The sequence below is a fragment of the Euprymna scolopes genome, chromosome 3 (assembly GCF_053919585.1).
Source record: "Euprymna scolopes isolate OS-2025 chromosome 3, ASM5391958v1, whole genome shotgun sequence".
In the NCBI taxonomy this organism is placed as follows: Eukaryota; Metazoa; Mollusca; class Cephalopoda; order Sepiida; family Sepiolidae; genus Euprymna; species Euprymna scolopes.
In genome coordinates this window covers 26,871,622-26,898,281 of record NC_136484.1, presented here as the reverse complement: position 1 = coordinate 26,898,281, position 26,660 = coordinate 26,871,622, and the positions used below count along the sequence as shown (strand labels likewise).

General features: G+C 31.8%; 1 protein-coding gene across 1 annotated transcript in view; it reads right to left on the bottom strand.

Annotated features, from left to right (window-relative positions):
* LOC145260730 (UDP-glucose 6-dehydrogenase-like) overlaps nucleotides 1-18,147 on the bottom strand; it is a 235,275-nt gene extending 217,128 nt beyond the window's left edge. The window contains exon 1 of the mRNA XM_080119102.1: nucleotides 17,686-18,147. Within this exon, the coding sequence (XP_079975228.1) occupies nucleotides 17,686-17,753 (68 nt within the window). The 5' untranslated portion in view covers nucleotides 17,754-18,147. The remainder of the gene's footprint in view (nucleotides 1-17,685) is intronic.
* Between the last annotated feature and the right edge of the window lie 8,513 nt (nucleotides 18,148-26,660).

Genomic DNA, 26,660 nt, shown 5'->3' with positions numbered 1-26,660 from the left:
AATCCCAGGTTAATAAAAAATTTTTAATTCATTTTTCAAATTAATGATATCATTTATCATTGTTTAATATTAAAAAAAAAAAAAAGATTGTAAAAATAATAACATTTTACTTGATATACAGGGCGTTTCAAAAGTCTTGGGGACATTTGGAGTTATTAAAAATCGTTATGTTCCCAAGACTTTTGAAACACCCTGTATTATGATGCAATTTTATATTTTTCGTATGAACGTGTAGTTATCAGCGCAAGAATTTTTTTTTAATCTTAAAAATAAAAACGATTGAAATACTCGGCCATTTTGGAAAAAAAAACATAATTAAAAGTAGTGTAATTCTTACTAACAACTTCAAATTCTTTGGTAGAACATTACTATAATAGACAGGATTTGCACCATCACTTTATGTCATTCAAATTTTATTTTCATAGATTCAATAACCCCCATCAGTTTCATTAATCAATATTAATAGATATACATCATTTAGAAAGAAAATCTAAGTTCGTATTTTTTTGTAATTTTTTTTATTAATTATTTTCTTTCAAATTTGTATCCCATGTATTAATTGTACCTCTTTTTTTCCCTGAATCAAATTTTCAATGTAGTCATTGAATTGAATTTACTTTTCATACTTAGAATGTGCTAGTTTTAACTAGCCGGGATACCCGGCATTGCTCGGGTGTGGAGAGATGGTGTGGTAAGGAACCCCAAGGGTGGAGAAAGACGTTAAAAAAAAAAAAAATTTTAAGTGGTAGTAGCGAGTTTGTGGAGAAGTGAGGGGGGGGGGGGGTTACAACAACAGTAGGCAGCCCGGGTGGAGAGAGGTGTTAAAAATAAAAAAAAGTGATAGTAGGCAGGCAGGCTCTAACCCGTAACATGAAGGAGGAAAAAAGGTGAAAAAGAAGGTGAAAAAGAACGTAACGTCCTAGCTGATGCGTCCATTGCGAAAGCAGAAGTCGTGAGTGTTCGAATTAAGGGTAGTCAATCCAACAGCGACGATGACTTGCAAAAATGGCGACAGAAAAAACTGACCCCTCCTTGTAGAAAACTGCCCATTTTAGGGTGAAGAAAATTATATTTTTGGTAATTTTTTCGATATGTTGCCTGAGAGACCGAGCTTCAAAACGATACTGATTTTGTCACATTTCCGACGTATCTGTCGGAAGTTTTGTGAGACATACAAACACATATTGCCTTTTATATATTAGATTAAACAAAATTAATTATCATTAAAACACATTTAAGAATAATTTAATAAAAATAATTAATATATACAACAATTATATTGACAACACCAATTCTCGTTAGATCAACCAAGTCAAACAACATTTAATAATAGCAAGTGTGTTCTGACTATTTAGGAGTACCAAGCGTGGTCTTCGCTTATCTCAGCATTGTTTACAGTCATCCAAGACTTTTCTCGTCACTGGATTTAAGTAGTGCCGATTCAAGAAAAAGTGGTTAGAGATTGCACAATCCTTACAGGGGTTATCCATTGTTTTCAAGACTGAACAGAAGCCATGAAGAATAATTCTAGTAATGTAATTGTTGAAGTTCTTATTTATCATGTAAAGAAGTTGATATAGAAAACAGTTCATAAAAAAAAAAATTTGTTTAACTTTTACAAAAATTATTTCAAATTCTATGAAAAACATTGTTATATATAAACAGATGGTAGTTGCCCATGGAGTTATTAATAATTTCAGAGTATTACTGAATTGAAAACTATCACTTAAATGAATTTTCTTAGAATAAATAAAATCTTAATTGTGTAAAGGTGTAATTTTTCCATTTCTATAATCTATTACAAAACCATATCTTTTATATAAAATTTAAAATAATAAAATGAAATATTATTGCTGTTATTGTCTTCCATAAACTTCTGAATGTTGATAGCCAGTTTGTTTAAGTTTCACTTGTTTGGATAATCATTCAATTTTTAGTAAGAAACATGTTTTTTTTTTAATTCAGTATCTTAAGATTTGAATTTATTAATCATCTTTGAAATAGTCTAAATAGTTCTAGAAAATATTTATCCTTCAATTTCTATAAATAAAAAATCCCAACAAATTTATTTGTTTTAGTTTAGCTGCAATAATATTTTTCATTTTATAATTATTTTCCATGAGTAAAATTACATTTTTTCATATTAGAGATTCCTGACTTTAAGCTTTTATCTTTCAAAAACAATAAAAGTTTAAACAGAAACGAATATAAAAAAGTCTCTTTTAATGATCATAGTCCATATAAGTCATGCTGACTTTTGCACATTCCTAAAAATACAATATATCCATTAAAAATAAATTAGAGAACCAAGTTGTATTATAATGTATTTTATGTACAAGAAACTGAAATCCAATACAGTCATAAAATGAATACATTCCAAGATTTTCCAAATAATTTGCATAAATTAGATTCTGTACAATTTTATTTCTATTGCAAGATTTTTAAAAATGATTTAACTTTCATAATTATTGACTGACTATAAAATACACTTAAATATGATATTTGGATTATTGCAGATTTCGTATTTATTATTATATTGGGCCCAATATATAGTAATGATTTAAAAAGTCTAAAGAAAAAAAAAAAAAAAAAAGACTCATGCACCACCACCGAGAATCAAAACTAAAACGCTTAGCTTACAATTTGCTTTTTCTTTTGACGTTAATGCCTGAGCTATGAAGACATGTTTGTTACAAGGCTAAAAATAAAATAGCTATTACGTTACGCATGCATATTCATAATGCCGTTGTTCGACGATCAAAGGAGTTTGATATGCAAATTTATATATATATATATATATATATATATAGATAGATAGATAGATAGATAGAAAGAGGTTTGTGTTTACTATAATTTTTTTATGCAAATATAAATCATGTAGAATATCTGCATGAACATAATTACACGTAATAGTTAACTAAAGATGATTATAAGAAAACCGAGAAAACTACAAGGGAATTAATTAAAATGAATGTTTAAAAGAATATGCAAATTAGCTAGAGCTTTTACAGATGAATGCAATTCCATGACTCATATATAACAAAGTTGTTTTCTTTTTAAATAAATAGAAAAAAGGGCTTTTAATATAAATACAAAAAAAATAAATAAATAAAATAATGGAAGTATAGATTTCGAAAATTTTAAAGCTTAATTTTGAACATGAAATTACTTTTACATATGCAAAGGAATGTTAACAAATTAATAAATTTATCATATACCAGTTGTATAAGACGACTGCTAAATCACGAAACTCTGTTTTGCCTAGGCTAGAGATTGCAACACTTGGTATCTTATGAAATATTGGTTTTTAAAGATGATTTAACTTTAAGTATATAATTTATAACTATGAAATTTCAGGGGCATTTATATCATAGATCAGCATTTTCTGCTATCCTCCATCCCTAATATGGAATTGAAAAATATTGGTGAAAAAGGTGAGGGGACTAACTGCCTTAAGAGGATAGAACGGTCCAGAAACAGATCATTTCAAATTCATATGCAAAACTGATCCACCTGCTCCAATTTATTTTTGTTGTTGTTTTTTAGCAATCATTTTTATAGTGTTCACACATAATCTATAAATATAAAAGCGAAAATGTATGTATGTTTGTATGTGTGTGTGTGTGTTCGCTTTTTCTGTATGTCTATAAAAGGCTTTTTTTTCAGAGAAGCGGTCGGTCGTTTTAAAACTTTTTATATCACATATAAATCGTAATATCTTACAGTTAACAACGAAGCTCGGCTGTCTATTTGATTTGCTCGATTTCGGGAAGATAAATATTCAAAATTTGTCGCTCACCGCATGTGGGTTAGTCTTTTTCCTATAACATCTTGGGGGAAACAAAAAGCGTTCAGCAGTAAATGAATACTATCCCGCAGTCAAACTTCACCTCATTAACTCATTAAAACGGGCACCTGCCAAATCCAAGTAATTAAATAAATTCAAACATGTTTCTGTTAGCATATCGTGGTGGGGCAATCATTAACGTTGCACTTTTTTTTTTCCACACTTTAATTTACAACTTTGCCTCAACGGTTTGGGTTCGATTCTCATACTTACTTTTTTTTTTTTTTACCCCCCACCCCCGGAGTTTCCACACACACCTCCAAACACCCGGGCAACGTCGGGTATCCCTCGCTAGTCTATATATATAAAAGCGAAAATGTATGTATGTATGTGTGTATGTTTGTGTGTCTGCTAAAAACTTTCGACAGACAACAAAAATTCACAAACTCAGTATCATATCGAAGCTCCATCCTTCGCTCAAAAAATATCGAAAAATTGGCCAAAAACATTCATTTTTTTCACCCTGAAATCGACAATTTTCTACAGTGGGGGGGGTCAACAAAAACGGTCTTCCGTGACGACGGTTGGTTCTACGCATGCGCCAGATGACGTCATGACCTGATTTACTTTAAATAGTTGAAAAACTGAACAAATTTCATGTACGTCGCATTAGGTCAGTTGATTAGCGCGTTGGTTCATTATCTAAACGTTTTGGGTTCGAATCGTGGTGTGAGATGTCTTTTTTTTTTTTTTTTTTTTTTTTTTTTAAATTTAAATATTGAACCAGTGTTATTTAAGCCATTTTTCACGTAACGATCGTTTTTCTGTTTTCACCGATTTTTTAAATTTTAATATTGAAACAGGCTTATTTAAGCCATTTTTCACGTGTTCGTTTTTCTGTTTTCATCGTTCGTTTGCCTTATGTTAGTTTTTGTGTTTTGCGCGCATCTGTCAATTTGGTTCTTACTTAAATAAATTCAAACATCTTTCACTAACTCATTCTGGCTGGCCGATTTTATTTTCAAACTTTGCCTCAAAACTTCGGGTTCGATCCTATCCCCCCCCCCCCGTTTTTTGTTTTTTTATTTAACACCACACACACCTCCAAACACCCGGGCAACGCCAGGTACCCACGCTAGTCACTTAAAAAAGATAGCATTTTTCTCTTTAATTGCCAACTAGATAGTAATGTCTGACTATAATTAAAAATTGAAAGAAGAGTGAACCTAAGAAAAATAGTATTTCTTGATTTTATGAAAGAACCATAAATCCGTTAACTTCCTAAAAGACAATTTATTTGAAAAAGAAGACTCAAATGTCATTGTTTGTTTTTATTTTCCAAAATAAAAAATGTTATTATATTTTCTGATAACAGTTAAATAACTTAGTAAACATTTACAGACATTACTGATATTGATATTCTCAATTTTTGAAATTCATTCTGGAATGCAAATTTAACAAAAATCATTAGTCTTGTTTACAGTAAAACTGCTGCTGCTGCTTAATGATACTATAACTGATACTGTGGACGAAAGTCAAATTCAATAAAATTTGAATATTTTCTTTTCAAAGAGGTTAATTAAATAAATTGCTACTACGGACAGATTAAAAAAAAACTGTTATAATTGTAATACATTAACTGGATTGATTTACTCGTCAATTAGTTAGGGTATAAAATATATTCATTAGAAAATGTGTAATGTATCCATTGCAGGAACAACCAACCAACCAAACAAACAAAGCAAATAAATAAATAAAAATCCGGGTCGACATTTTTTCTTTTTTCCATTACTTTTGGCACTACTTAAAGCCTCTTGTTGCCACCTGTTCATTTTAGCCTAGCATGCGTTTCTCTTTCTCCTGACCGCCAGCCTCATCTTGTCTTTGACTTTCTCCTTCAAACATGTTCTATCGTTTTTCTCCATTTTTTCTTCTCGTGCACACTTCCTAATTTGCATATGCTCTTCTTCAACTACTGCTGGTTCTAATCTCTTCGCAGCCAGCTATCCTTCGCTGCTGCTGATACTTTCTCACACACTCATATGCACTGTTTCAAATGTTCAATACTGGTCATGTTAAGAATGACACTCAAGATGAGAACAGTAGTCCAAAGAATCCAAATAATATGAAGCCTCAGAGTAAATAAGGAAGTTAGTCCTTGTTCTTTTTTATTGCATCCACATTAATCCAGCCACAAATAGGAAAGAAAACATCAGCACCTCTACAACTGTTACATCACCACTATAACCATCTTCCATTGAGCAACTACTTACAACAACAAGTCAATGAGACTCGACTATTTTGCCGAGCAGATGATTACAGATGATCTAGTGGCAAGCAAAAAATACCTCACACTATGTTACACATCTTTCACGCCTTGCATAAGAGAAATATTATTATTATTATTATTGTTAAACACACCTATTCACGTTTCAAAATTTTGGAGATGATAAGTTGTATAATCTGAACTACTCTTCTTATCTTTGGTATTGTTTTCACGTTTCAACCGATGTAACCTCCAACCTTTTTCAGATGCATTTTATCAAATTTTCCTGAGTTTGACAAGATACAGCATAATCACACTGACACACCGGTTCCCGTCAGATTACAAAAATTAAGCAACATTGAGCCTTGTCACTACTATATGGGTGACCAATTTGAGAATTCCAGGCAAGAGTTGCAAAAACCTAACATCTCCCCTAACAGAGATATTCATGCAACTGGGGGCCGCTTGTGAATTTCATACTACCATGGAACTTCCCCCTTAAGAGGAAGCTGGTTAAGCCTGCATAGGGTTAATGCCATTTCCATTCCATATCAAACTTGCTACGACTCATGATGTGATGGACAAAGTGCTAAATACTATTCAGCCATAAGTAATAGAAAGTTGAAGGTTCAATCCTAGCTAAAGTCAATAATATCATGTAAAGCAACAATGTGTGAGAGATCTATAATCCCACCAATATAAAATTTCTTATCAAGCACAATTGATTGGATATTTTCCTCTAGGATGCAGACATGTCAACCAGATCATGGCATGGTCATTACATACAAGTTATCGCAGATCAATGATATTCTATCATCTGATTACTATTAAAGTACTCAAGCCTAACAATTGGACTATTTAAAAAACTTGACATTTCCATGGTGAAGAAATACCAAATCTTTTTAAGTTTAAAAATAAAATCAACCAGCCATGGGTAGATGGTCGACTAAGTTCCAATTTTGGGTAAAGATTCACAGCCAAAATTTGTCTGGTTATAATCACTGTAAATATTTTTTCTTTCTTCCTTTGTACCTGGGATTAGACAAAACTCCTATGAGCAGAGTTTTTCAAGAATTACTTGTCTGTGGAACACAATACCACAGGGTTGTTTCCCAACTGACTACAACATGGTTGTTTTCAAGTCCAATGTTAAATTCTTGTTGAGCCATCTTCTTAAATAATCAAGCTCTATTTACTTTCAAACATCATCTCTAATCCTTAATGTGCACCATCCAGATAAACTCATTAACCCTTATCCTCAAGTGGCTTCTAGCCTTGATTAGCATTGACTACTTAGTACAGAAACTAAAAAAAAGACCTAATATAAGAAGCTGAAAAATAAAAAAAAAAGGCACAAAATCTTTAGTAAAACTAGAATTTAATACCCCCCCTTTTTTTAAATTAGCATCTGCAATATAACTTTCTTTTCTATGTATTCCACTGAGGTCCGATATAGAAATCAACCGGAAAACTTCAGAGAAATTTGGTAAAGAAAGAACTCTTCAGAGAAATCCGATACAGAAATAGGAAACTTGATGCCTTATTGGTCCTGAAGCAAGATCATTATTTTCTTTGAGAGGAAGTCGGAAGATAATTGAAAAATATGAAAGTTGAAATATTTCTAAGCCTCAAGAACTGCTGAAATTAAATAGTCTTATGCAGTTGTAATTCTAATGCACATATAAAATTTGCATGAAGAATCAGGTTGTTTAACATGACGAGCACGTTGAAAAAAAGTTTTTGTTTGGTTTAGAATCATAATTGACTTTTGCCTCCAAACTTTAATTCAAACCAGAAATTACTTTCTAATTGACAGTAAAAATCATTTTCGAATTTTGCACAATTATGATTTAAAAAAGATGTCAGCCATTTTATTTTTTTTTTTTTTAATGGTGCGATTTCACTTTATGGTACCCAAATTAAATCAAACATAAGTTTAGTTATCTTATCAGTATCCTGTATTTATTCCACTTAATAGATCTTAAATATAAAGTCCACATATTCCCCATTTATTTAACTTTTGTTAACAAAAAGGTTTATACTTAATCTCCAGTCATATTGGTGCGTATCGTTGAAGGCAGAAATTTTATTTTTAATCCATTTCAGTGATATTTATATTTAATCCAGATAAATATTTTATTATTAATCATAAATAAAAGAAAACGGGAGGTTTTTCCCTCCCTAATTCAGATGTAGTCTTACCCTTCTATAGACACCTGGAAAATTGACTAAGACAAATCTATTAAGATAATTCACTGGTGAAGAGGAGGGAGAAAGAAAGTCTTGATTTTTTGTTTTTGTTTGTTGCTTTTGGTTGACAAAGAAAAACAAAGAGGAAAGTGAAAAATAAAGTGTATGGGTGGGGGGGGGACAGAAAGAAAGAATGTCACCTATTCTGATTTTAACCAATATTTGACAATGAGAGAAACTGGATTCAGTGGCTTAGTTAGCATGTCATTCATATTAAGAAGCAGAAGTCCAGAGTTCAAACCTCACTCAAGACATAAGTAGTTTTATTTTTACCTTTTTCCTAAAATGTACTTAAGCATTTCAAAATATAATACTACACAGATTGTTTTATTTTACTATATTCTGTTAATCTTTATACGTTATGGAAATCAAGAACTACTGCAACTCTAAATAGCCTGCCTGTTTTTATAACAACATTAATACTAAGTGCAGGATAACAGAAAATAATCCTAAGTCCAGGGTTGTGATTAAGAAGAAAAAAAATTATCTTTCATTACTCTAAATATACAATAAAATTGTACAACAATACAAATTTATATAAATAAAACAGTAGATATATGTGTGTATGTGAGAAAATATTTAATTCTTGAACTACTGATCACATAACACTGAAATTAACAGGAATTAGAAATTATGGATAGTTTGTAACAAGTAAAATCTTTGGATGGATGAATAACCTGTCCAAAAATATGTTCGTAAGTTAAAATGCAAAATATTCATTTCAACTTGCCGACATTTCTATTACTTTTGCACATGCGCCAATTCATTCATAGTAGTTCCATTTTAAATCTTTCTTATCTATCTGTCGATAGCTCAAATGGTAAGAAACACGGCTGGAGCATTAAATGTTTTGGTTTCAATTCTAGCCGATAGCACCAAAGTCATTTTTTTTTTCAACTTTTGAAATCAGTATTGTATAATCTATTATATAAAAGGCAAAATGGATGCAAGCGTTTGTGTATACCTACAAAAGGCTTTTTGGGTGGGGGTTCTCACGTCGGTTAGATTCTGTGAGAAGTTTTTGCATACTTCCCAGACCATAATATCTCAGATTCGCAAACGGACATCGTCTAGTTTTTTTTTTGATCGAGTTAAACAAAATTACCACCGTGGCATTATGTCGGTTGTTTGTCTTTTTCATATAAATAAATAAAGCAAAACGATTGGAACGCAACTGCCTGACCTTCAGGCCGAGTAGTATCTGTTCTGTAATTGGTCCTTAGTCAATGTAGGGGAAACCCTTCATACTGAGACAATTACTATTTATTTGGATACTGCCAGATTGACCCCCTTTTTTGGGGGAGCTGGTTTTCTCCCCCACATTAAAAACGACCTTGTGTCTAATTTGCTTTCGTAGGAGGTTTAAAAGCAACACCATTTCTGCAAATCATCTTTTGTTTGACTACATTAAATTAGAAAGCTTTAGAGTTCTGGTCACGTTATGGAGTAGCGGTAAGACTTCAGATGTTCTTTCACTTTCTTTTCTACCTTCTTGTCACGGGTTCGAGCCTGCTTGCCTACTACTTTTTTTTTTTTTTTTTAAATTACACCTCCAAACACCCGGGCAACTAGGCTAATATTCAATAGAGAATTGGCTACATAATAAATATGAAACTTGCATGAATTAAAATATATTTAAGTGTATTTTGCAATCCAAGGTCCCTCCCCCCATCCCATTAGTTTATTAATGAATGCAAAAATACAGCTAACATCTATGTACCGGATCCTCATTAATTCCTGAGAAACGCTGCACCGAGTGACTTTTGAGGGATTTAAAAGGCTGAAGTGTGTTTTAATTAACATTATCTTACACCCTCTCCCACCAAATCAATGGCGAGTGTAACCTTGAGTCCCACCCCAAAAACCTGAATGGTATTAAAATATAAAAAAAGTGTAAATAGCTTATGGAAAGGACATGGGGTTCATCATTCAATTCAGGACAATATCGAGATATTTGCTGGTAAACAAAGAAAACAGTAATTCTGAAATCTAGGTTCTTCAGAAATGAAGAATTTATTTCTATCGCTTTGGTTAATTTACTTACTATTAATTACACTGATGTAAATATGCATTAAACATCTGGTGGGCGTTTCCAATATAAACAATGGGTAAAGTTAACATCTGAAGAAGGAATGGCTCACCTTTCCTTACTCATTTTTAAGTTTAAAATATGAAATCATTGGGGACGGCAGGGATGGGGGATAAAGTTTAGATGGATCATCGCTCATTTTCAGAGCTGGCGTATCAGCAAGAAATTTTTTTTTTTTTTTTATTAAAACCAAGTTCTTTTTTCTGCTTTTTAAGTTTACAGGCACAAGTTTTTTTGTTTTGTTTTTAGAAACATTTTTGCAAAATAATTTATACAAAATTCAATAATATGGGGAAGGCGTACTCGCAAAAGTTGAAACATACCATTTTCTCTTTGCAAAAGAGTTGAAAAAAAAAACAAAAAAAAAACAAAAAAAAAACAAAAAAAAACAAAGAGGGGGGACACGTAAACAGTTGAAAAAAATATTTATATCAAGTTATCATCGGCTAACTCTTATTTTAGTCACCTAAATGGTGCTTGTGCAGTTTACCGAAGACATTAAAAACGAACAAAGACATTAACAAAGATATTGAAAAAGAGCTATATTGTACGTATCCGTTATGAAAATTTGATTAAGTTTTTTTTGTTTCTGTTTTTTTAACAGAGGAAAATCAAATTTTGATGAGATCGATCATATCGCCCTCATCTTGGCGGACGAGGAGAGGGGCGTCAGGGGAGATAACTCTATGGTATAGCTGGAAATGTCTTCTCAATTATTAAATCATTTCTCTCTGATAGGTTCATAAGAGTAGTAGTTGATGGGCAAAAATCAGAAGCTCACAGTATAAATGCTGGAGTCCCTCAGGAGTCCATCCTGCGCCCAACTCTTTTCCTGATCTACATTAATGATCTTCCAAATCACATCCTTACATCATTCGTAGACATTTTTGCTGACAACACTACCATCTATAGTAGCACATCTCAGACAGTAAACGACCAAGTTCTCTCCGATTCTCTCTCCTCTGATCTTGATCACGTTGTACAATGAGGAAAGGAGTGGCTGGTTACTTTTAATGCATCTAAAACCAAGTTTCTATCTTTACATCAACGTTCTGATCCCCATCTGGCATCAATTAAAATGAATGGCTCTCGTCTTGGGGAGGCCTCAAGTTTTGACAGGCTTCTGGGCTTGACCTTTACTCCTGATCTTAAATGGAATACGTACATCAAATCTGTTGCCAAGGCCGCTGGAAAAATGGTCGGATCCTTCTATCGATCCAGTAGATATCTCACTGCTGATGCAATTCTCTATCTATATAAGAGCCAGATACGTCCAAGGATGGAATACTGTTGCCACATATGGGCAGGAGCTGCTAGAAAGGACTTATCCTGCCTTGATAGAGTTCAAAATAGACTTCGTAGCCTTGTGGGGGATGTCCTTTTCTCTTCCCTGCAACCTCTTTCTCACAGAAGAGATGTTGCGAGTTTGTCTCTGCTTTATCGTTATTTTCATGGAAAGTGTTTGACTGAGCTTTAATCTATGGTCCCCCCCCTCGCCAAACTTTCACAAGAAACACTAGACTAGCTGAAAACATTATCAATAATTTTCCTCACTCTTTATCTGTGCCTAAACCTAAACATAGATTCCATGAACAAAGCTTCTTTCTTAGAACTGTACGCCTGTGGAATTGTCTTCCGTTTACCTGCTTTCCAGCTGTCTATAATATGGTTGTCTTCAAGTCCAACGTGAACAAGTTTCTGATGAGCCGTTCCACTTAAGTTAACAAATTTACCGAACTTCCATTACTATCGATTACTATATTGTCCTTTTGACTACTCTACACTCTTTAACCCTTATCCTTGAGTGGCCTATCGGCCTTGATAAGTGGTGATGCCTATGTAAAAAAAACTTTTTTAAAAATACTCCATCCTTGGACGTACCTGGCTCTTATATCGGTAGAAAATTGCATCAGCAGTGAGATATCTACTGGACCAATACAAGGATCTAACCATTTTTCCAGCGACCTTGGGAACAGACTTGATGTACGTGTTCCATTTCAGATCAGGAGTAAAGGTCAAGCCCAGAAGCTTGTCAAAACATGGAGCCTCCTGAAGACAAGAGCCATTCATTTTAATTGATGCCAGATGGGGATCAGAGCGTTAATGATGTAAAGATAGAAGCTTGGTTTCAGATGCATTAAAAGTAACCAGCAACTCTTTTCCCCATTGTACCATGTGCTCAAGATCCGAGGAGAGAGAATCAGAGAGAACTTGGTCGTTTACGGCTTTTGATGTGCTTCCATGGATGCTAGTGTCATCAGCATAAATGTCTATGAATGATGTAAAAATGTAATTTGGAAGATCATTGATGTAGATCAGGAAGAGAGTTAGGGTTAGGGTGGATCCCGGAGGGACTCCAGCATTAATACTATGATCTGATTTCTGCCCATCAACCACTACTCTTATGAACCTATCAGAGAGAAATGATTGAATAATTGAGAAGACATTTCCAGCTATACCAAGACTGGAGATCTTGTGAAGTAGACCTTTATGCCATACCCTATCAAAGGCCTTTGATACGTCAAGAGCAATTGCCTTAGAAATTTACTATTTGTTTTATTTTTTATTGTCAACCTTTTCAAACTCTTTATGTGTAATCACAAAGTAGAATCTCCTTTGAGGGGTAGCTTAGGATAAAATAAAAAATAAGCCGGGGAAAAAGAATTTATATATATATATATATATATATATATATATATATATATATATATATATATATAATCTACTTCTTTATAAGTTCACGTCTCAATAATTTAACAGATAAAACGGCAGTATTATGGGTTATCGTTATTCCTTATGTAGTCTCCGTCATTGCTTAATTAATTAGCAGAAAGGTCCGGTGTTATTGAATGTGAAATCTATTCTTTTGCACGAAACAGCATATTGCCTTTATTATTCTCATTTTTACAGTTTGGGGAGTAAGTGCCCAATGATATACTCAAATTAGAAAAGCACTAATTGAAATAAATTTCTGTAAACTTGTTTTTACCCCCCACCCCCCTCGTGGGCGGCAGCGGCACACTCCACGTTTCTTAAAAACCGGTGGGGTGGGGCTCTGAACATCTTAACATTTCTATTTTTGGTACTTATAAGGAATGGGTACCCAGATGATTTCCGTTCTTATGAAGGTTTAAGTATTGACGGAGATTCGAATCAGTTCCGAAAATTACTGATGCAGTTTATGGCTTGAAAGTCGCTAAAAAAATAAAATGTAAAAAGGCAGACGATACTAAGGATGCGACAGGTTAAGTTACGATTTTAAAAAAGTTTAACCCCGGATTCTCCGCCAATAACACTCAACAATCCGTGACCATTGTAAATAAATACGTTACGATAGTCGTGCGTGAACTGACTTGACCCCATAAGAATCGAAATCCTCTGAGTACTCATTCCGTACATTACAAGTAGCTCTCATGTGTAGCTCAAGCTGATATCTCGCCGATTCTACTTTCGCTTTTCCCCGCTCATATGCCCTTATTCTGAATTCGTAGCATCGGGCCAACATCATGGGACTTTTTTTTTTTTTTTTTTTTTTTTTACCAAAACGGTCATTAATAATGTTTTGGTTATCTTTCAGATGCAAGGTTCATTGTTTACTTGCGGTTTTAACGATGTAAGATTCCGTTGTACGGAAGACCAAATCGGCCAAAATGTCTATGATGTTTTATTGGCGCTTTTCTTCGTATTTTTAATAACATTTTTTTGCACCATTTACAAGTTCTTTTTACAAATAAGTTTTTAATACTGTAATAGTAAAATAAAGATACATTTATTAATTATACGGAAAAAGTATCTCGTAATGTTTTCACACGAGATTTTTTTCCTGTTGATTTCTCTTTTTTTTTTAAATATTAAAATTGATTTACTATTTAAAGTGATTTCAAAGCCTTTAACATGACGGAGTTTATAATGAAAACCAAATTACCGTTAAAATTAAAATAATCTTTATTAGAAATTTGTAACAAAATAACAAAATTATAAAACTATTAGATTAAAATTGAGAACTTTTCATTAAACAACGTGAACATTTTATAATGAGCGTTTTCATGAAATGTATTTTTAATAATAAAAAAGTGAACTTTTTTTACTTAAACTTCATAAAAAAAACGTATCCAATATAGAATGTTACTAAAATAATTTTACTATTACAGTATTAAAAAAAATATTTGTAAAAAAAACCTTGTAAATGGTGCAAAAAAATGTTATTAAAAAATACGAAGAAAAGCGCCAATAAAAACATCGTAGACGTATATTATCATTTAAACAGTATATCAATTTAAATATTTAAATTCAGTAAATAAATTTAAATATTTAAATTATGGCCGATTTGGTCTTCCGTACAACGGAATCTTACATCGTTACAACCGCAAGTAAACAAGGAACCTTGCATCTGAAAGATAACCAATGTTTTTGTTAAAACAATCATTTTTCTTATTTCGAATTATTTAATCAAGTAAAAATTCCATTTTTACTCGATTACTAAATTTAAAAAGTTATTCTAGCAAATTACCTAACAATAAATAAAAATATCGTAAAAACTTGGAAATACTTTGAAAAAAAATTTTCATTTTAGTAATCAAGTAAAAAAAAAAATGCATTTTACTCGATTAAATAATTCGAAGTAAGAAAAATTATTTTTTTTTTTTAATTTAATGAGTTTTACTATGCAATAAATTAAATTTATATCAGTTTTAAATATATTAAACTTTAAAAAAAATTGTTAATGGCCGTTTTGGTAAAAAAAAAAAAAAAAAAGTTCAATGATGCCGGCCCAGTCGGCCCACTGCTACGATTTCGGAATAGGAGTATGTGAGCGAGAAAAAGCGAAAGTAGAATCAGGGTGACAACAGCTACATGAGAACGGTTTTTTAGTAGTTTCTATAACTTTCATATTATAAAATTGAAAAAAAAAAAAAAAAAACATCGCGTTTCATTTTTATACATGTCCAGTGAGTGCGAACGCAAACATCACAATAATTCGATTAAACTACTTGAGTTTAGGTAATGTAGTTTAAAAATGGAAGATTACGAGGTTCTATCTCCAAAACTCTAGCTGAAGTTTGTGAACAAACTGAAACTAGAATATTATTGAATTGTCAGACTGAAGCGGAAGTTAATGCTCAAACATATATGCTTTTTTTTCCAGGAAGTTTAAACAACTTCTTTTTTAATTTTATTTTTAAAACTTCTTGGAGGATTCGAATTCACATGTTCAGCTTTTTAATCTTTTCAGAAATCTCAATTTTATGCCGCGTTGTTGAAAAAATAATTTGAAGTTATGCAGTATGCACACGCAAGGAGTTAAAAACTCTTAAATCCAAAGTCAAAGCTTAAACAAAACTAGTTAACAATTAGGATTGTAGAACATATTTGAAACAATTCTCTAGAAAGAAATTCATACCACGTGTTCAAGGCTTTTTTTTTTTTTTGCTAAAATTGTCAAACGGGAGTGCCATTGATAAACTGACAAGTGCGACCGTAAAAACCATTTCAAGTCAACGTCAACATTTATTTTACCAAGTGCCATTAGTTTATAAATTCTCTAATGTAAAAAAAAAGAAAAAAATGGTAATGAATTGATGTTTCAACAACTTGCTCATCTGGCACTAGTCATGCCCATGCGTATATCGGAGTGGAATATGTTCTGTTTGGTTTCAGGATCCCCGTTTCTAGGCCATTAAATCCAACTTCTATAGAGACTAGGGCTGGTTGATTTATTGCTATTTGTCTATGGCGACCCCACCGGGTAATGCCGACGAGGCAAAAGTACGTATCTTTTTGGTAGATGGATTCACCAATATTAAACAGACAATGTCTGTTCCAGTCTTCTTCGGGAGAAGAAGGGTACATAAAAACATGGAAATATGCAAGAGAAATATGCCACTCACTTTTAGGTCTATTTGGGGTTTGTTTGTTATTAGGGGAGGAGGGGGGGAGCTATAAAAATTTATTGCAAATTAAAGGATGAATTCTACAAGAGATTTCGCAGAAAATTCTTTCAAAATTTACAAAAAGAAAAAAAAAGTTACAAATACTAAGTTACAGTATTTTAACGGACTTATATTGTTTATGGATAAAATTTCAGCATTGTAATGTTTTCTCCTATATGTACCTATTTACTATGCCTCCCCACGGGACAGAGGTAGACACCAGGGTCGTTTTTTAATGTGGAGAAAAGGTACAAAAATAAAAATTGTCTCAGTCGTGAAGGATTTCTCCTCCACCGAAAGAGAACAAGAAAATGAAGTGCAGCAGCAACTGCAGCAAAAAAGTGCAGCAGCATTAATAATGCTGCTGCACTTTTTTGCTGCAGTTGCCATTGCAATGCTTTGCTGCATCTGAAGAACAGATACTACACTTTGATCTTGACCAAAAGACCAAGAACTACTGAGAAATATAGTTGCTATTATGATTATTATTATTATTTGCTATATGAATAAAATATCACAATTTAAAATAAAATAAGGGGGAGGGGGCTATAGTTTTAATTTTTTTTTCTCTAAAGCTCTCCACCCGGAAATATGTCTCTACCCAAGTAACGCCAGAGAAATACAGCTAGTTAGAAATATAAAATGTTTAAAAAGTTTTGTAGTATTTCGTGTTCATCATTATTCAAGCCAAAAACTTTCGTTTCTTCTTAAATCTTGAAAACAAAATGCAACTTGTATGAATTCATCTTTGTTGGCAAGATATTTGATTATAAATAAATAAATAAATAAATAAATAAATAAATAAATAAAAGGTGCTAATGAAGAGAGTGAGCGCTATTTTTTTAATCGTATTTCCACGTTTAATTAAAGTTTTATATGTTTTTTTTATTATTCAATTGTAAGGTTAAAGTACAGAATAGGTATAAAACACCTTCCCTCCCCATGTTATTATAACGTTATTATTTCAGCACGGATCACTCTCTGCATAAGTACCTAAATAAATAAATAAAAGCTAATAATGTGAAAAGATTTGTATATATTCACTTAATTTTTACCATTAATTTACATTTTTAAAAATACATATAGGTTGCTTCCCATCTGGGGCATAATGACTCCAGTCACACTGACGAAGTGAGAAAGTATTCACAACTAGTATTAAGGGAAAATACTCTTCCGTATAAATAATTGAATCGGTTGAAAAGTATCAAACAAATAAATGACTATATATATATATATATATATATATATATATATATATATATATATATATATATGTATGTATGTATTTTGTATGTGTGTGTGTGTGTGTGAGAGAGAGTACCATGTATATATATATATAATGTATGGAGTTTTGTTTACTTACTCAAGAAACATAGTTCCGTTGTTGATGGGATGATGATGATTATCGGTAAGCACGACCGCACTTCCCATGAGAATTCCTCAAATCCGGACAAATAACAAGCAAAAATGACTATATATACGCGTGTAGTATGAGGCAATAAAGACAGGTAGTTAAACTACATTAACACTATTGGCTGTGTGTAGTTATACCCAAAATAAATAAATTAATAAATAAAAACTTTACTTTTTCCTTTTTAACAGCTTGTATTTAGTGGTTACTACAAAAAAAATAGTAACGTCATGCTAAGCTCCGGTAATGACATACTAAAATTGCGCGTGTGTTTTCAAGTTGAACTGTTGAATTTGTTAGGGGCTAGTTTTTTTGTTTGTTTATTTTTTCTTTCTTTCTTTTTCCCTTTTCCCTTTCTCTTCTCTAGAACTTATTTAGCAAGACTTGGCTTTCGGCGAACAAGTGGAGGAAGGAATGAAAGAAAGAAAGACGGAAATCTGGGCCACAAGAAACAGTTAAAAAAAAAAAAAAAAAAAAGTTTTGTCAACTAACTTGGTACTTGCGCGAGCGCATACACACAGACACGCGCGCGCAACGCCTACCAAACTTCCTTTCTCTGATGGCGCAACATTGCAATGAAATTACAAAAATATATATATATATATATATATATATAAATATATATATATATAAATATATATATATAAATATATATATATATATATATATATAAATATATATATATATATATATAAATATATATAAATATATATATATATATAAATATATATAAATATATATATATATATATAAATATATATAAATATATATAAATATATATATATATATATAAATATATATATATATATATAAATATATATATATATATATATATAAATATATATATATATATATAAATATATATATATATATATATAAATATATATATATATATATAAATATATATATATATATATATATATATAAATATATATATATATATATAAATATATATATATATATATATATATATAAATATATATATATATATATAAATATATATATATATATATATATATATATATATATATATAAATATATATATATATATATATATATATATATATATATATATATATATATATAAATATATATATATATATATAAACACACACACACAAGCCAAAAAACAATCATACTAGTCTTTCAGGTGTTTATTCAGATTGGCACTTATGGCGGCAATTAAAAGTAAAGAAAATACAGAAAAGTCTTCAATGGTGTACGTGCTCGTTTCAAAATGAAGATGTTATATTCTTAAATCACATAGATCGATCAAGTAGTTTTATTTAAAACTAAGAAAATCAAAATTCACGATTTTTAGCAATTTTACTACTAAAACTGCCTTGAACGTAAGGTTGATTTTTCACCTCGACACTTCAATTTAAGTTGTCACTCTTTTTTTTTTTTCTGATCGAATATTGACGAAAACACTACGATCGTGGCTACCGGTGGCCGCTGGCGCTACGACTCGTTTTGTCGTAAAATTTTTCTTGAAATAAAAAACCCAAAAATCTACTTGATCAAATTCCGTGATTTAAGGAATATTTCATCAATTTCATTCCATGATTGGTATGTACATGATACAGGCTTCTCTGTATTTTCTTTACTCCTAGTTGCCAATCTGAATAATGTCTTTTTTTTTTTCTGGAAAACAAAGATAAAAAAAAAAGTTATTTGAACAATCAGTTTAATTTTTGGCACTCAACTGAGGAAAAAAAAAACAAAAAAACAAAACGAAATCCCTGAAAATGACTATCTCTGGTGGACTGGCACTTAACCGTGGCTACCGAGATTAAGGTGGCCGTGACTTAACACTATAGTCAAACACACGATATTCGTCGGCGTACGTTTTTAACGTGTTAAATTGTCTTTTCAAAAGACGTTATTCCTTTTTTTTTTTTTTTTTTTACTTGGGAGTCACCACTTATCAAGGCCGAAAGCCACTTGAGGATAAAGATTAATGTTTTTTAATGCAGTAGTTTTTACTTTACTGTCTTTGAAATAGTTCAAGAAAATTAATATTTATCTTTCAAGGGATTTTTACAATTTATTTAACTTTCAAATTGAACTGAATTTCAGAGTTTTCATAAATGCTGTGAAAAACATTTTTCATTATAACTTTTTTTTCACGTGTAAAAATACATGTTTTTTCCTTTTAGATATTAACTTTCGTCTTTAATCTTTCAAACAAAAAAGGTAATTGAAAATTAATATATAAAAAAATATAATAAACTGGCTTTCAACACCATGAGCCATATCAGTTTTCACAATTAAATTGCACATACCTTGTCTGTGTGAGGAACGGTCTCTACCAAACTCCTCTCTCAATTTTTAGTCTACAGACTTGAAACACTATATGTGATTTAGACTTGTGGAACAAATTCGATTTGGTTTTTAGTTGGTAAAAGTAGCTACTAATGAATCAAATTGAAAAAAAAATTGGAAATTGGCAAGCATAAGTCAACTTAAAGTGTTTCACTACACATACGCAAATATACATTTCTACATTAAAGTTGGTTCATTTTTAGTTTTGATATCCATCTCTTGTTAGTTTAGATGGTAACAAATAACACTGGAGAGCTATATACTTTGGTTTCAATCCTAGCCGATGGCACTGAAACCAATTTTTTTTTTAAACTTTTGAAATAACTATTATATATTGGGTATAATATAATAATCAATAGAAACTGGCTTCTATAATGATAAATACAAAATCTGCATAAATTGAAATGTGATATTTAGGTGTATTTCATGATCAGGCAATGCCGGGCGAGGTGTTAGTAATTAATAAAAGTTTGCTTAATTATTGATTTTAAAAATTTTATATGTAGTTAAGTAATTATTTTTTGGCGAGACATACGGTCAGCCACGTAATACATAAGAACTTAAAACAGAAACAAATAAATCTGTCACTCAGCAGCTTGTCTTCAACCTAAGTTGGACGTCTTGAATAATTGAGCCGTAACGTGGTCTTTCTATTCTAAACAAAGATAAAAAAGGTAATTTACAATCAGAACCAGAGATTAGGTCCTACATTTTCATAGTAATTGATACAAAAGTTATAAAATAAAGCATGGCACGTCTTAGCTTAATTTAGATCCAGGGCTATTCATTTATTTATAGCCCCACACCCCAAATTTATACAAAAGGGTGCACTACAGAGTGTGGTATCAGCAAGTGTGCATTCCATTAAATTTGCAGTGACATCCAGAGAATCGGATGTTCACCCAATGATGTCAAAATAAAAAAAATGTTGGCATTAGTGCACTTTAGCTAATCGCAAGTATTTTTTTTTTTCATTTTAGGAAGAGTTCTAGTAGGGAGAAGGGACAGATAATCCAAATTTTAATAATTTTTCAAACCAAAACTTTTCTGGTAATTCAAGATAAGTTTAGTAAAATAAAAAAAAGTAACACAACAAAAATATATTAATTACAGAAACATTGGAATTAAATTACAGAAACATTGGAATTAAATTACAAAAAAATTATTATATTATCAACAATTTTTCAAAATAAATATTTTTTTAATTTGCAAATAAAATGTTTGCAATTGTTTTTTTTTTGTTTTTTTTTCAATAATTTTATCTGTGAAAGTTTAATTATAATTTTTTTTTTTTTTTTGAAAAAGATGAATTTCTTTAATAAAATAAAAGTCTCTAGAATTATAAAAGTCATTTTAGAATATTTGGATATGTATGGATTTTTTTTTTAAGCTTGAGAAATTATTCAATAAATTCTTTAAAAATACTTAGATTATCTCCTTTTCTTGCTAGAACTCTTCTGAAAATGAAAACAAAAAATACTTCCGGCCAGATAAAATGCACTAGTGCCAAAGTATTTTAAAATAATCAGTATGCAGGTGGCTTTATGCAGCATTTCCGGTATAAAAAAACAAATACAAAAATGTCTAATCCAATCAAAATATTTCCACTAATACAAAAGTGAATGCAATGGATAAACTCTTCATGTAAATAAAAAATGATAATAATTATAGTCAGCTAACGTACTTCCCAACTTCTGGCGTAGCGCTACTACTGGAAGCGGTGACAAGGCAAATCAGTTCCTTCACTTTTATTGTTCTTCAGTATTTCTATTGCGAAGCGATTTATTGAAATAACATAGAAGAAAAGGACATTATTGAAAAAGAACACAATTAGTCTTTATTTGCACTTTTTAATGACAAAATTAAAAAATAAATTTTTTATGTTCTTTGAAATTTTATAAGAAATATATGTTTATGAAATTATAAAATAAGTTGTTTGTTTATTTTTTTAATTTTTAAAATAATTTTTTTTATTTGAATTTATATAATAATGTTAATGAAAGTATAAAAATATCACAAAAAAAATTACATACACAGAGGAGGTATAGACGTGAGAAAAAAAATGAACGAACTGATTTGCCTTGTTACCGCTTCCGGTAGTGCTGCATGAAGTATGTTAGCTGACTATAAATTAAAAAAAATTAAAGAGTAATGTGCAAAAGTAAGAGTATTTGCCAGGTTTCCATTAACTAAAGATAAATTTCATGGATTCTTTTATTATTTTAAAACATTTTTTTTTTTTTTTTTTTTTTTAAATCAACTTACTGCTATAAACTCATTTTTGGACAGCTATAAAATTGTTTGGTAATTTTCTCTTTTAGTTGAACACCTATGAGTAATTTTATAATGTTAGTGTTTCTAGCAACCATATGTTCACATTTCTTTCTCACACATAAGGGTACCATTTTGCATGTTTTGTTTTTTTTAATAACACACATGGATGCCAGAAGAAAAAGAAAAAGGACAATATAGTGAAGAAACAGTTGGATTTAAATATGTATGCAGTTAAACAATTTATCTATCGATCCATCTATCTATGTACTATTATATAAAATGAACTTTGTGTGTGTTTGAGAGAGAGAGAATTCATTTCCTATGGACTCCAAAGTGGCTGGGCCGATTTTTATGAAATTTCACACAAATTTACTTTATGTATCTGGCAGTGTTCTTAGATAGGTTTTGTATCAATGTCTTTTATAAGTATCAATAATTGAAAAAATGTGATGAAAGAAGAAACAGGCAATTTTGATCAAAGTTAACACCTTACATCATGAGTGCATTTGAGAAATTTTATTACAACACAAGCTGAAAGGACCGGTATATAAAATCAATAAAGGTTCTTTGATATGACAGCGGTGTGCTCAAAATTACCGTTTCCATTTAAAGAACAACTGAATCATGATATTGCATTTTTGTATTTGAAACTTTAATTTAGCCATCATCGACGTACAAGCTGAAAGATATGACGGGTACACTCGAAATAAATGTTTCTCTTTAGAGCACAATTGAACTATGACACTTGACTTTTGTATTTTAAACTTTAATTCAAGCTTTTATATATAAAAATAATTTTATAAAATCAACAGTAGGTTTTCTACAGTGCAATATAGAATGCAATGTATTGTGAACTAAGTCACTGCGGGGAGGCATGTGAAGTTTCCTCCCAGTGCACCACAATGAGTCCCCAACTAGAGCAGGCAATCAATGGATTTGATTGAAAAATGGGTAATTTCACTGCTTTCGATGAAAATAAAAATATGGGAGGATGAAACATTTGTTGATCATCATTCAATCCCAGGCAATGTCTGGTCTCCCTGTTAGTCGAAGATAAACATAAATGAAGGATAAGAAACACATAACATTATACATAATATAATATGAACGCAGATAACAATTGACATAACTACTAAAGAAAGAATACATTACGATCCCAGTTATGATTAGAAAGAACACATGCTGCCAGGGTTGGAGATAGAGAATAATGGATAAGTAAATTTTATTTAGTTGTGCTTGTGTTCTGGAAATCTATATGACTGCTGCTAAGATGTCGTCAGATGCGCACAACATAAGAGTTTGTAAAAACTATGCAAAGATAGACAACTGGTCAAACCATGTCCAACAGCTTTGACCAACATGCCAGAAAGAGATCAAGATCTTGTCCTAAATTCTGCACATGAATGAAATAAGTTTTCTTAACTTCTGAACAGGAGAGCATATTCTCTAACGTTAATCAGAATAAAGCCAAGGGAGATAATTCTGAGCGCACATAAGGATTTGAATAAGTCAATGACAGAAAAATCATGATTTATATATTTATTGTTATGTTATGGATTGTCCTGAGTTTTAGAAAGTGTGTGTGTGTGTGTGTGTGTTTTTTTTTATTGAATAAAGAAAAAAAAATGAAAACAGCTAGTGTTAAAAAAGGGAAAAATAGCATGAAAAAAATATGTATCAATAAATGTTAAGTATTGCTTTTAATTTTACAACAAAATAAGTTGTTTGGAATAATTCCTCAAAGTCAATGATGAATTCAAACACGTCTCATCATCATATTCATTTTAATGTGAGTTTACATGCTGCCATGCATTGGACGACTTCAAGAAATTGACTTGAAACCAACTTTTCTCTACCCAGGTCTTTATTTAGCCCTCTTTCTCGGAAATCCATCACTATCACTTCCTAATCTTCCACTGCCAACTGACCTTGCTAACTGAACTTTTCTATATCTACTCGTGGTGGGAAGATTAATCAGAATCAGATATCAAAATAATCGGAACTTTTTGGAGTATCGGAATCATAAAAATTTGTGCCCATTTTCTGATACCAAAACCAATTCTTTTTTTTGTCTTTTTTATTTGATTTTGTTTAAACAAAATCTTCCACTGTTGGTAATAATAATAAAAATAAATATTTATTGATTTTGAACTACCAGTAAAACTAAAATCTATAGATCACCCCCCCCCACAAGTGTATTTTTATATGTAAGAAAATATCTGCATATTAAACATGTGTTGTTGTTTTTTTATTTAGTTAAATATTTAGAAAGTCAAAGGTTACATCAACCAAAACGTTGTCAAAATGACACTCAAGAAGAGAACAGTAGTTCGAATGAATCCAAATAATATGAATGAAGAGAAGTTTCATATTATTTTGGTTTGGTTTTTCTTTTAAAAGTCCTCCCCCCCTCATCATCATAAATTGTTATTTTTGAGCAGCTATAAAATGATTTGGTAATTTTTTTATTTATGTGAAAACCTATGAGTATTTTATTACTATAAGTTTAATGTTTATAGCGACCACATTATAGAGAATGGGAACGACCGAGGAGACGGGTCGGAAGAAAGTGTTCACTGGTCGTCATGCAGGGTTATAAATTCAGTGCTAGTCTCAGACTTCGTAGACATTTTAAGTCCACTTTACATGGTGCTTTGAACAGGATAAATTTCTACAGGATTATTTTCTTACTGAAATTGGAATAGTAATGGCATCAGGACAACGCAATGATGAACATTACTTGCAATTAGTTCATCAGTTGATAAATTTACAGAAAGAAAACAATGAGCTTTGCGCCGGCATGGAAAATGTGTCAAACCGACCACACACTAAAAACCAGGCAGATCTGTGATCGAGGATGTTTACATGGGCGTTATTCATTGACACATGGACCCAGTACAAACAAATGTGCGGTTTAATCGACCCAGTGGAAATATGCAATGAATTAAGAATGGCTTGCTCGAGTGAAGTAAACAGACTTTGGTTTGAACTAGTAAGGCCCAAAACTTCCAATATAGTCAGAGAAGAACAGCTCCTATGGCATATACAACTCATTGTGGTGACAGGTCTACATCAAAAGGTGCATAGACATAAATTCCACAATATGAGACAGCAAGAAGGGGAGTGTCCCCGCACAGTTTTTAGCAAAGCTTTGGTCCCAAGCAAGGTTTTGCAATTTTACTGTCCAGTGTCCTGGCGAGAGTTGCCAACTAACTATATACTATTTGGAAGACATGGTGGCTGGCCAACTCATAGCTGGACATGCAAATTCAGAATACCAGTATAAGTTGTTGGCCGAAGCCAATATTTTGACAACAGCTGAACAGAAATTCCACAGACTGGCTAGTCTAGAGACAACAGTTACGTCGACTTCTCACTTGCAAAGCAGTGTAAATGAGTGTTTGACGTTTGGCTCTACGAGGTCTGAGAAGGAACCATCTTGGGAAAGAGAAACCCAGAACTTCAAAATAAACCATGTGAAGGGTGTATGATGAACATCACACCACCAACAGGTTAAAAGGACAACAACTGTCCAGCGAAGGAATTTAGATGCCATAATTGCAGAATTACTGGACACTTACGTAGTGACGACACATCTGATGCAGATATGAAGGTGGATAACCAAGACTCGATCAGGCACAAACCAAGGAGTTTGATCCCACGACGCAGCATGAGAGTAACCTGACCACCAAGACCATTGTCCTCACAAATGCGAGGACCAACTCACAACTACACAGAACTTTTCCAACAAGTGACCACAGTCATAAGGTGAGTGGGGGGGGGGGCATGTAGAGTTACAGTCATAAGGTGAGTGGGGGGAGGCATGTAGAGTTACAGTCATAAGGTGAGTGGGGGGGGGCATGTAGAGTTACAGTCATAAGGTGAGTGGGGAGAGGCATGTAGAGAATGGGAACGAACAATGAGACTGGTCGGAAAAAAAGTGGAACATCAATCATCATGCGGTGTTATAATTCAGCGCTAGTCTCAGACTCCGTAGACTTTTTAGGTCCACTTTACACATACATTCACATATCCCTCCCGTCCACTTTGCATGTTGTGTTACCATGAGTAACACAACATGTTGAGAGAAAAAGAAAAAGGACAATAGTGTAGAGACAGTTGGATTTAAATACAAGTTTCAATAAGTTTCCAGACGTTTTTCGTATGGGCACTTTTATTGATAGTACACACATGAAACTTCAAAGTAAATTCCTGGCTGCAATGCACTTGTACTATTCCGACAACTGCTGGAAGGCTCCATGGAAGTTCTCTTGTGTGAACGTGTCAATGACCTTGGTCACAGGCTCTTTCATCTCAATTGTTTCATA